General features: G+C 38.2%; 1 protein-coding gene across 1 annotated transcript in view; it reads left to right on the top strand.

The window, feature by feature from the left end:
- Positions 1–13602, top strand: part of LOC138746988 (dynein axonemal assembly factor 5-like) — a 93238-nt gene that overhangs the window by 43705 nt on the left and 35931 nt on the right. The window contains exons 5-7 of the mRNA XM_069905792.1: positions 962–1194; positions 2769–2981; positions 7739–7882. Of these exons, the coding sequence (XP_069761893.1) occupies positions 962–1194; positions 2769–2981; positions 7739–7882 (590 nt within the window). The remainder of the gene's footprint in view (positions 1–961; positions 1195–2768; positions 2982–7738; positions 7883–13602) is intronic.

The following is a 13602-nucleotide window of genomic DNA, read 5'->3' on the forward strand; positions in this document are numbered from 1 at the left end:
ATAGAACCAAGGGAAGAGTACAGTTCAAACAGTGCATGGGAGATGGAAGGAAAGTTTGTTTGTACGATGGCCTGAGATGTGTTGTCAACTCGGCCATTTCTTTTGCTCTCTGAAGAGTAATTCCTGTACCAAGCAGTGATGCATCTGGATAGAATACTTTCTATGTAAAAATTGGTGAGACACCTCAGGGATATGCTGAATTTCCTTAAGTCTCTGAGAAACAGAGGCATTGGTATACTTCTTTGGTCATAGTTTTGATGTAATTAGTCCAGGACAAGTTGTTAGTGATATTTACTCCGGTACTTAAATCGATCCATCATCTCTACCTTTTATCTATACAGGAACATATTCTCACCTTCATTTCCTGATGTCTATGACCAGTTTTGTGGACATTGAAGGACAGGCTGTTATCCTGACACCTTGTCACCAAACTCTCCCTCTCCTTCCAGTACTCTATCTTGTTGCTTGAAATCCAGCTTATAATGGTGGTGTCATCTGCAAACTTGTTGTTGAAGTTAGAGCAGACGTGCCTTAGGTTTAGTCACACAGAACAGCTTTTTCTCAGTGCTAACTAGATGAGAATATGAATTAAGAAGGTCAGACAGTGTACTTTTTGGGCTTGCCCTCAATTAAGGTTTCCTATCTTGATGAAAGGCTCAAGCCTGAAATGTTAGTTGTGTATCTTTATCTTTGGATATAAAGTGCATTTTATGACTGCTGAGTTTCTCCAGGATTGTGTTTTAACTTAACCATGGTGTTTTACTCCTGGGAACATGAATTGTTATGTTAATTTTATTAAAGTGACATTTATGAAATTATATTAAATTGCTGTAACTGTTGAGAATAACTTTCTTATTTGAAGATAGTGAACTTGATTTTTAAATGTTATTCTTTCATATAATTCTGTTTTGGAATTGGTAATCTAGAAATGTTCTTTAAACATTTTTTTTCCCGCCTTTAGTGGAACGTCCTGGACTTGGATGCCGGGAGTTGGTGTTTCGGAACTTGTTCAAAATATTGCCGGCCGTTAGTCGAGACATTACTGACTGGGTTCCTGCGACCCGAGTGAAAGCATCGCAACTCCTGATCGTGCTGCTGTTCCATGCTGAGGATCACATCACACAGCACATGGAGCTGCTGCTCAGTACCTTGTATCGATCATGTTCAGATGAGGAGAAAGCTGTGGTTCAAAATGTACATATCTGCTGGCACCCACGAGCAATACTCGTTTCATATCAATGAACAATTCCTGTTGAAACATCTGGATATAGAACAGTGGAGCACAAAAACTCTGCTCCTTCCACATGATTCATATTCCTCCATTTCTATCCAGAAGTTCTTAACCACAACACTCCTATCTAATTCCACCATTACCCTGTTCCAGGCACCTACTGCTTGCACATGATTCATATTCCTCCATTTCTATCTAGAAGTTCTTAACCACAACACTCCTATCTAATTCCACCATTACCCTGTTCCAGGCACCTACTACTCTTTTTTGTGTATATATTTTAAAAAAATGTCCTGCACAGCATCTTTAAATTTTTCCACCCCTACCCCCACACCTCTCTTTAAATGAATGGTCTGTAGTACAGTACTTGACATTTTTACTCTGTGAAGAAAGATACTGGCAGCCTACCAGATCAAAGCCTCTCATAATTTTATGAACTTCTATCAAACTCACTCTATCTGATGATTCAGAGGAAGATGCTTCCATTTCGGTAATGTTTCTGAGTCATGGGTGACCAAACTTTTGGAGTGTGGAGGGAGAGCTGGGAGAATTAGTATATAAATTAAAATATAAATCATGAGCTCATTGGGTGCAGAACATCAGTTGATAAACCTAAAAGTGTGGACACAATGAAATGTTTGGGAACCTTGGCTGAAACTAGGTTGAGGGCAGTCCAACCTCACAGGCTCACCACAAATGGATTGGGATATCCTACAATTAAAAAAAAAACAGTGCATCGATTCAAAGTGTTTTCAATCAAAGATATTCTTTCGATACTTGTTGGTGGGAACCAGAGGACCCAAGTAGTGTTCAGAAAGTTTTAATAGCCAGACAAATTAGTTAATGGTTTTCACGCCTTTCAATGTGAAAAGCCACTCATTGTTTTAATGTAAAAAATGACCATAACTTTAAACTTCTTTAAGATTAAGCTGTACGGTTAGTGCAGTGCTGTTACAGGATCAGTGACCGGGATTCGAAACGGGTGCTGTCTGTAAGGAGTTTGTGCGTTCTCCCCGTATTGTGTGGATTTCCTCTGGGTGCTCCGGTTTCCTCCCACCACTCAAAAAATACTGAGGTTGTAGGTCAGTTGAGTGTAATTGGCTCATGGGCCAAAAGGGCCTGTAACTGTGCTGCCAAAGCCTGTATGTACATCTAAATTGTATTTTTCATATTTATGAAGATTATTTTTAACACTAGTAACACTTTTGAAAAAATGTGATCAATCTGCGATCTCTTTCTCATCCAAACTCATTAGACATTCTGCACCAGAAATGCTAGCTTCCACCATCAGAATAATTAATTAGCAATGCAATTTGAAATGTGTATCTTTGGACAATATTATCATTCCCATTTTAATTTCTTTCCTCTTGTTATAAGGATTTGTTTTTAGTCAAACAGGGAAGATGATTAGCTTCTCAGAATGATTTTGTAACATTTGCCAAACAGCATTTAAACAGAAGTATTTTTAAAATATTCCAGATTGATATGATAAAGCTCTAAAAATACAACGTTTGACTTTTTCATTTCTAATTTTTAGTCTGTGAAAGCAGCAGAGCTGATTGGAACTTTTGTGGAACCTGAAGTCTCTTTGAAATTAATTCTGACAGCGCTCGAGAAATCTGCTGATCTTGCTCATCTTATGGTATTGGGTGCAGTCCTAAGAGGGAGCTCAGCGCAGGCACTACATCCACATCTGGTTAGAATTGGAGCAACTTTGGCACTTCCTGATATATGTCAAGTATCTTCAAAGGTAAATATCAACAAAAACAAAGATTAGTCACTAAGATATCTTTTGCAAACCTTGGTATTTTTAATTTAAAAAGAACAGAATAATTGAGATGTTGAGCATTTGAATATCAGAAAATGTGAGAGATTCTGAGCAGGTGAGGCACCATCAGTGACAAAAGAAATTGTGTTTAAAATTGGTGATCTTCCATCAAAAGTAGAGAGGATTGCGAATATAATAGTTTCTGCAATTACAGGCACAGTGAAAGTGAGGAGGGGAGGAAATAACATAAGCACCCTTGAATGAATCTGCTGACGACAATTACAGCTAATACTTAAGTTTCAGCTGTAGACCCATTTTATGTCACATAAGAATCCCCTTTCCATTTGCACCGTCAGCTTTGTCACATCGTTCTTTGCTTTCACAAACATTTTTTTTTACCTCCACCCCTTTCTGCTTTAAAACCTTTTTATTCCTAACTTTATCCAATCCCAATGAAATTTCATGATCTGAAATGTTACATTTGTAAGGCTACCCGCAACTTGAAGATGAGCAGAAATGTGGCAAATATTCTAATCAAGCATCAGAACCCTGCTGTTCATCTAATAGAATAGAAACATGTCAACAAAACCGTCAAATGAAATGGCAAAATTAAAAGGAATAGTGGAAGCGGCACGATGTAGCAGTTAGTGCAACACCTTTACAGGACCAGCGATCGGGACCAGGGTTCAAATTCTGCTCTGAGGAGCTGTACTTTCTCTCCGTGTCTGTGTGGGTTTTCTCTTGGGGTTCCAGTTTCCTCCCACTGTTCAGAACTTACATCTGGGGGTGTAGGTTAATTGGGTATAAGTTGGGTGGCATGGACTCGTGGGCCGAAATGGTGTTTCTTCCAGAAGGTTCATCAATGGAGCTCTATGATCAATAGTTCTGAGGATCTACAAACTTTTCTGTGCTAAATTAGATGACAATCACAGAGAAACAGAGCCTCCCTGAACCTCCTGCACTCTGTCACAGGTGTCAGTGGGAGTCATAACCACCCAGTAACTCTAGACAAGGTCTATCCATTCCTTTTTGGATAAATGGAAGTCTTCGCTGAGTGTTTTAGCTCTGTTGTCTTGCTTGGTCTAAGCTTGCTGAAAATGTACAGTGCAAGAATTCATAAGGAAGAACATCATCTCTTTAATCTACAGACAGAAGCGGGAAGAGAGAAGAATTAAAAATTTGTGGTCACCCCTCATTGCTGACTGTTATTCTTGACAAAGGTTCTCGATCCAGTAATGTGAAGGATGGTTTTGCCATGTCACAAAATGCAGTTTACATTTGGACCATTTCTCACTATCACTCCTTCAAAGCAAAATTTATAGAGAAATCCATCATTTGACCACAACTTGCAGGCAATAGTCAACGTGAAATGTTTTCAAGGCCTTGCGGGAAAATTAGACTTTTCACCCTATTGAATGGTTCACTGAGCAGATGGTCAAAGTCTTTTGACAGGTTCAATTATAAGAAGCATTGGGATAGGCCTTTCCCATCAGGAACAGAAACCAACTATTGCCAGAATATGATCAACCTAGTGAAATAGTCACGCCATTGTGGCAGAAACATACAAGTTTTCCAGTGCAAGGAACTCAATGTTGCAGAATTGCACATTCTAAGCAATAGGACTACGGGCTGAGAGACAAACTGAAGCTGTGTGAGCCACGCAGTTGTTCTGTTGGTGAAAGCCATAATGCAAGACCCTCTTGCCACAAAACGCTGAGGGACTGGAAACTATAGAAATCCTTCAGATGTCTTTCTCTTGAAGTACCTATGTGCAATAAATATCCTGACACATTATGAATTTTTTTTAGCATAAAGAACGGCATGTTTAGTACTGCAGTGATGTATTTTATTTTATATGTGCCAATTTTATCAATAGAATTTTTTGGTTAATTTTTTCTGTTGTCAGAAAATGCCTGACCTGCTGAGTATTTCCAGCATTTTGTATTTTCATTTTCATCAATTTATTTTCTACTATCAATGTAATCTCATTCTGATTTGCATGGAACCATCCAACTGTTTTTTGTTAAACATGGATACAAAGATTTTGATTGTACTTTTGACAGGTTTGCTTGTAATTCATAATAATGAGATGCAGACATTTTTTGCAAAGCATGGTCTGAGAACTGATGAATTCTTTGAGATGCCCTGTTCAAAAAGAGGGGAACTATTTATTCACAGATCCGTTGTCCCAGGCACTAGCACTGCTCTGAATATGCCTTTCAATACTCGTACCACGCATGTACAGTCTAAAAACTATAGCCAACCTGAAGATACCAATGGTGACATTTTTGTTCTATTTGTATATTTTATTGGTCAATTCCAAATAATCTGAGCTTGTTCAACCTGCTGATGTTTGAATCTTTTAGATCATTAGGTATTAGTTTCATGCCTACTGCAGACATCAATCTGCTTGGATTTGCAACAATATATGCATCTCTATCCTTTTAGAATGGATAACTCTTCAATTCCTGTTTAGTGCTGCATGACTTTAAGTGAAGGAATGCACAAACTTGACACATTTGGTTGTAACATGACAACTCCTAATAATCGAGTGTGTTTGCCTTTATTGTTTTCAACATTCAAGTGACATGGGAGTGCTTATTTAAATTTCTACAAATAAAGTTAAAGGAAAACTGGGACACTGGAAGCCCCAATTGGAACAAACTGTCATCATCCCATCAACCAGGCATGGGCTATCAGCGGGGAGGTTGTTAGAACACTCTGTGACTGTAATTCTAATATAAATAATGTTTTAGTAAAACAAGAAAAATAATATCCAGATCTGAAAGCAAAATCATTATTATTTCATTTCTAGTTTATATCTTGACCTTTAGGATATTGAAGGTTCCAGAGTGCCACAAAAATTCAACTCTTCATATCATGACATTCCTTTTACTACAATAATGCTGCCATTCCAAAGTCAAATGTGTTTAATCTGCGGTGAAGATTTAAAAATTGTTCATAGTCCTCTTTATTAACGACATTCTATCATCCTCTCACTGTTTTAATCTGCTTAATTAATCAAATCTTCCATTTCCCACCCAGCCACTCTTGAAGATGCAGTATTTTACTAAGATAAAGTTAATGGGTACTCCGTCTTTGAAATACTTTCATCAAGTCTCCATTCATCCTGCTGGTCATGGTCAACTTGGCAAATACCTGTAAATAATGTACAACTAGGTTTAAAGAACCCCAGCAAATGGCAAAGTTTGCATTTAGGACAGACCAATTTTATAGCTAGATCTTTGATCAGTGTTCTTAATGGGAAAGGTAATGAACTTTGATGGATGTTACTCAAGATCCATACTCTTCTCTTTAACTCGAATATTGTGGTGCACTTAGTTAGACAATGCATTCATCCCAATTATAATTACCATCAGACAACGGAATGTTCTTATTCAAGTCTTCCCGCACACAGTTCTGCATCTTGCGTTCAGCCTTCCATGAAGAGTACTTTGACCTGGTACAGTTTGATCTAAATTTCCCTACCTCTTAACTTAATGTCTCTTTTTATTGGGGCTGCTGATCGTAAAAACCTCCTTCCAAATCTGTCCACTCTTTCTCTGCCTTTGTACCGCTTGGGATCCTTCTAACGCACAGGGAACAACGATGTCCCTCTGACGTGAGGGATCGATGCCTGCTGATTAAATTTGCTCATTTTTTTCATCTTTCGCCTGACTGGAATGTGTTTTAAATGAGTCAGATTATAAATTTTGCAGTTTATGAACACACAGATTACGACCATTGAAAGAAAGTAATTTAACTGCCCAATGATGCATCTTCAGCCTTATGAAAAACAGGCAAAATTTCCTTTGTCAAACAATGTCTAGATTTAAACTGGATGCAAGTTATTTCTGCAGATCCCAGACATGCTGAAAAAATATACGATAATCAGAAAAAAGGGCAATTGATGGCTTTTTGTTGTAGAAGGAAATTCACTCCTTTCAAGAAGTATTCAGCTCCTTGTATGGAGGCTTTTGCCTGTGTTCATAGCCAAATTTTGCACCTGGCAACCTTGCTGCATGAAATTGGATCCATGTCTTTGAAATCTGTTGCATTAATGACAACCTACAAGAAAATAGATTTGTGGCTTTTATCTAAACAAGGTGGGGGGGATATTGTCTTTTCTTTTACATCTCTCCCTTAGTTTAGTAATCTTTTGGTGATTTCATAAAACTAACAATAAAATAAATGGAAATTAGGGGTTCCAAGTACACAGCATAATATGGGGGAAAATTTAAAATGCAAAGAGGTAAAGTAGAAAGCCATATCCATCAAAGCTATTTCCAAACACATTTACCAGCTAACGATACTTGTATCTGGAAGACGGTTTGAAATTTTATCTTGTATCTGCTACTTCCCTGAGGAGGTAGTTGATGTGTAGGAAGCTGCTGATGACCTGTACGATCTGTGTATTTTCCAGTGTTACTTTTGAAGTGCATCTTTATCTTTTGCTTTCAGTCCCAGCAGAACAATCTTAGCAGTTTTAATATATCGGAAGCACATGTAGGTTCACGGTGATGTAAAAGATTTTAATATAGCTTTGAGATTAAACTTGGAACAAATTTGTAATTTCCATTGAGGCCACATTAATTCCCAAAGGGCTCTGTTCAAACGTGAAATAAAAATCAATTCTGTGCCTAAGTCTTGTGGTCCTATAAGTGAGTAAGTGAAAGGGGAAGTGCTTTTTCAATGCAAAACATTAATTGATTCTTTTCTTTTCTTTCTGATACCTGTAGGTGGAATATTTGGAACAACTGCTTCTGTGTGTGCAGACTTTAATTACAGTATGTGGGAAACAATGCTGTGAAATCAATCTGCCACTTCTTAAAGTGCTGGTGACTGTTGTATCTGTGACATCTGACCAAGAACTGAAAAATGAGGTATTACAAAGTGCAAACCACATCACTTAGTTAAATAAAGTTTATCTGTAATTTGGTGATTTTTCTCTTTTGAAAGCCAACCATTTCAAAGCCTAAATGAATGGGTTCACTGTCTTTCAGCTTTAATTTTGTGGACATGCTAATTTATAGCTAAAGTTCCATCTTGCAATGTTTGGCTTTACTGAGAATTGAAGTGGTTTTTGAGGAGAAGAAAGGTTGAATTGATCCAAAGTCTTTAAATGTAATTCAAGGTGCAATGAAGGAATATAATCCCTGTAAATGGAGAGCATCAGAAATAGTTTGGTCGGTGTACCATTTTCCTTGATTTATTTTCTCTTTCCCTCATTATTTCAGCCCTTCCTTTGTCCTTGCCATCTCTAATCCATCCTGGTCCTGACCTTGTCACCGGAGTTGCACTAAAGGTGCTGTTAACACTGTGATGTCTCCAAATGGTGATTATTTCTGTCCTCCAGCACTCTGATAAAATTTTTCTTAGATTTTGAACTTGATAGTACTTGGGTCAATGATTAGCTGAAGAATAATCATGTGGATTGGAGAATAAGGGGGTCATGTTTGCCAACGGGACAGAATTTTCCAGATTTCAGCTATGGTTGATCAGGCAAATTCCATTTTGAATGCATTTGGATTTTCAAAAAGCTTTTGTCAAAGCTTTGCTTTGCTAAACATATCTCTGGTGAGTAGCTCATCAGCTTCATATCCAGGCAGCACATTCATCACATGATCCAGGAGCAATGCAAGAAACCAAAAAGCTGAAACATCACCAACTTAGAACCATAGAACATTACAGTACAGAAAGCAGACCCTTTTAGATTATGCAGAACTATTATTCCATCTAGACCCACTGACCTGCACCCTGTCCATTTCCCTCATCACCCCCCCATCTAGGTACCTGTCCAAACTTTTCTTAAATGTTAAAACTGAACCCGCATTCACCGTTTCAGCTGGCAGCTCATTCCATATTCACACCCCTCTCTATGTGAAGAAATTTACCCCAAAACTTCTCCCGTCACCAATGTCCTCTGATTTGTGTCTCACTTAATCTCAGTGGGGGAAAAAAAACTTAACTTGCATTTACTCTATCAATACCCATCATAATTTAATACCTGTATTAAATCTCCTCTCATTCTTCTATGCTCTAGGGGCATACCTGCTCAACCTTTCTCTGTAACTCAGTTCCTGAAGTCCAAACAATATCCTAGTGAATCTTCTCTGCACTCGTTCAATTTTCTTGATATCTTTCTTGGAGTTAGGCGACCAAAACTGCACAGAATACTCCAAATTTGGCCTCACCAACATCTTGTACAACTTTACGATAACATCTGAGCTCCTGTACTCAAAAAAGTTGATTTATGAGGGCTAATATGCCAAAAGCTCTCTTTATGACCTTATCTACCTGTGATGCCATTTTCAAGGAATGATGTATCTGTATTCCAAGATCCTCTATTCCACCCCATTCCTCAGTTTCCTACTGAGGCATAGTTAACGCAACGCTGTTATAGCGCCAGTGATCAGGACTGGGGTTTGAATCCCGTGCCATCTGTAAGGAGTTGGTACATTCTCCCCATGATTGCGTGGGTTTCCTCCCACTTTTCAAAACTTATTGGGGGTTGTAGATTAATTGGGCGGCATGGCCTCGTGGGCTGAGATGCCTGTCGCTGAGCTGTATGTCTAATTTTTTAAATTGAGTTTACTGTTTACCCTGTATGTCCTTCCAAAATGCAACACGTCACACTTGTCTGCATTAAATTCCATCTGCCATTTTATAGCCCATTTTTCCAGCTGATCCAGATCCCTCTGTAAGCTTTGAAAACCTTCCTCACTGTCCACTACGCCTCCAATCTTTGTGTCATCTCTAAACTTGCTGATCCAATTTACCATATTATCATCCAGGTAATTGATATAGATGGCAAACAATAGACCCAACACCAATCCTGGACACACACTTATCTAAGCCTTACTAAAATCTATTATCCACAGCAGTTCCTGCATCAACTTTCTTGATAACCTTCTTGGAAAAATTCTAAGATTTATTAAACACAACTGGCCAAATACAAAGCAATGTTGACTGTCCCTAATCTGTCTGACTGTCCAAATAATTGAACATTCAATCTCTTAGGACCCCTGATAATGTACCTACTATTGACATCAGGCTCACAGGCCTATAATTTCCAGGGATACTTTTGGATCCTTTTTTTAAACCACGGAACAACATGAGCTACGCTCCAATCTTCTGGCACCTCACCTGTGGCTAAGGACATTTTAAATATATCTGCCAGAGCCCCTGTAATTTCTGCACTAGACTCCCTCAAGGTCTGAGGGAAATACCTTGTATGTCAGGCCCTGGGGGTTTATCCACCTTTATTTGCTTTAAGACAGCAAGCATCTCCTCTTCTTTAATCTGTAAAGGTTCCACGACCTTACCCTCACTTCCCTATACTGTGTGCCAGTTTCCTGAGTAAATACAGATGCAACAAAAAAAAATTTAACATCTCTTCTGGCTTGATACATAGCCAACCACTCTGATCTTCAAGAAGACTAATTTTGACCCTTACTATCCTTTTGCTCTTGATATACTTGTAGAAACCCTTAGGATTTTCCTTCACATTGTCTGCCTCACATATTTTAGCCTTCCTGACTTCCCTCTTCAGTTTTTCCTACATATTTTATACTCCTCATGTACCTCATTTGTTCCTTGTTACCTATGACTGCTATTCACCTTTCTTTTCTTAACCAGATCCCAATATCCCTGAAAAGGTTCCTTATGCCTGTTAAACCTTACAGAAACATACAAAATTTCACCTTTTGACGGCCATTCCACTTACCAAACACATTCTTGTCTGAAACCAACCCAGCCCAATGTGCACTTTCTAGATTCTTTCTCATTTCCTCAAAATTGGCCTTGTACAATTTTGCCATAACATCCCAACTCCTATGCTCAATACTTAAAATCTCACCCTGAGGACCAGACCTATCCTTATCCATAATTATCTTGAAACTAATGGCATTATGATAACAGGATCCAATGTGTGCCCCTACACATATTTCTGTCACCTGTTCTGTCTCGTTCCCTAATAGGAGATCCCGCATTGCACTCTCTCTAGTTGATACCGCAATATTTTAATTTAGAAAACTTTCCTGAAAATATTTGACAAACTTTAAGCCATTCACCCTGTTGATAATATGGAAGTCCCAGTCAATATGTGGAAAGTTAAAATCACATAATATAACATCTTTGTTTCCTGCAGCTGTCTGCGCACTCTCTGCAGGTTTGCTCCTCCTCCAATTGTTGCTGACTATTGGGCACTCTATAATACAACTCCATTAATGTGATCATGCCTTTCCCATTCCTCAGCTCCACCCTCCTAACCTCAGTCGACGAGCCCTCTCGTCCAGTGGTTCTGAACCTTTTTCCTTCCACTCACATACCATTTTAAGTATTCCTTCCCTATGCCATAGGTCCTCTGTGATTAGTAAGGGATTGCTTAAGGTGGTATGTAGGTGGAAAGAGAAAGTTTGAAAAACCACTGTTTTAATTGTACTAAATGGACTCGTTATGTGCCCAGTTTCAAAACTCCAAAGGAAATGGGCCAATAACTATTTTTCTCAAGCCAAATATTTCATAACATTTGGGTCTAGAGCAGTGATTCTCAACCTTCCCTTCCCACTCACATCCCACCTTAAACAATCCCTGACTCATCACAGAGCAGGGATTACTTAAAGTGGGATGTGAGTGGAAAGAAAAAGGTTGAGAACCGCTGTTCTAGTCTTTCCTTTCTGAGCACAACTGTGATATTTTCCCTGACTTTTCGAGCTAGGGAATTGTGCTGTGAAGTAATAAAAATAAAATGGTAAAGTGCACCATTGGATAGAAAGCAGGCCACATGAAGTGAGAAATCCATTTGGATTTCTAAGATTTCTAAGGCTGGAGAATCATTAAGAGCACACAATATTGTGGCAAGTTGCTGTCAGTACCTTCCACAGTTTGTCTTGGTTAAAATGACAGGAAATGCAGCTGTCAGTTTAGCAGATGTTATCAGAATGTGAGGCAATGATAAAGCATAACTGAGAAGAATTTTGTTAAGATGTGCTAGAGAAATGGATGCTGCATAGCTATTTAAGAAGTTTTAAAATCAATGACAGGCGTTGATAAGGTACACCTTTATCCTAAGGTAAAAAGGTCAAATATTATAGGATATTCATTTAAGGTGGTGGGGAGGAGTTGTTGTGTGGGAGATGTGCAGGGCAAACTTTTTATCTACAGACTAGAACGAGCTGTATTGTTTAAGAGGCTAATAAATAGGCATGTGAATATGCAGGAAATAGAAGGATATGGATCATGTGCAAGCAGTAAATTTAAGTTGGACATCATGTTTGGCAGAGAAATGTAGGCCAAAGGGCCTGTTCCTGTGTTGTACTGTTCTATGTTCCAAGTGCAAACTTATTTGCATAAAAGTTGGTTAATTTAAAAATGTTACACAGCAAGATTTCTAATTTCTGTTTGGTAGACCAACAAGAGTTTGAGTACAAAAAAAAGAGGTCAAAGAAAATGGTGGATTGCAAATTGTCTGGAGATTGTGAAATTGCTGGAAAACTCCAAGAGCAGTCGTGATTTTTAACCCTTTCCTCATTTTGAAAGGCAAATGGAGAATTTTGTCTTGGCAGCTTAAGTTACAAGTCAGTCTAAGCGATTTACTTTGGTCTCATTGACTTCATAAAGTAGGAAACTTCCAGGTGACCAAAGAAGTTTTCAAGTTTTGAAAGAAATTGACAAAACTGACTCCAACCATTTGTTCACACTGATGAGTATTTAGGTCTGAAGAAGGAAATCGGCTGGAATATGATACCCAAAGGAGGATCAGGCTACTAAATAATAAACAAAGGGGGAACTTGTTTTTATGTTGTGCCTTTGACAGCCTCCGGATATCTTAAAGTGCTTTGCAACTAATGAATTACCTTTAATATGTAGTCACTATTGTAATACAAGTATGAATTAATAAGAGGATGGTATTGGAATACTGTTGAATCAAAAGTTTCTGGATGGAAAAGGAATTGATGAAAACAGTGACAAGATTGTTAGGTGGGGCTTGCCTGTACAATCAAATCAACATGTTTGACCTCATGAGCATTTTTTTGTTACTAAAATTTCTCGCAGAGGAAAAGAAATTGCATATAGGGCCTGATCCGCTGTCTATCTGAAAGCACCTTGAAGCTGAAAAAGTAATTTTGTGATGTAGTCATTCTTGAAATATAACAACCTATGCGTTCAGAACAAGCCCCTACAAATAACAACTTGATAACTAACCAAGATCATGTGGTGATGTTGAGTAAAGGATAAATATCAATCAGGACCCCAAGGACTTTGTTCTGAAAATCTTAAGATAATCCACTTTATCTTTTTACATTCGAGATGTTTGAAGCTAATCTTTCCTTGGCCTCATCAATGGGAATCCAATCCAAAGTTTTGCTGATTGACAAAGATAAAGAAGAAAAAAATGGCTGCTTTTGAAAATGTTCAGAGCAGAATCCTTGGGGTCCTGGTGAATGTTTATCAATTAATCAACATCACTTGTTATGAATAAATAAGTTGTCATGTTTCTTGTATTAATCATTTAACTGCACTCTGTGTTTTTACTTCAACCACGGTGTCTACAGACTTTGGTGATTTACTTCTAACTGCTCTCTGAAACTCCTTCATTGGC

Source organism: Narcine bancroftii, chromosome 12 (genome assembly GCF_036971445.1).
Source record: "Narcine bancroftii isolate sNarBan1 chromosome 12, sNarBan1.hap1, whole genome shotgun sequence".
NCBI classification, from domain to species: domain Eukaryota; kingdom Metazoa; phylum Chordata; class Chondrichthyes; order Torpediniformes; family Narcinidae; genus Narcine; species Narcine bancroftii.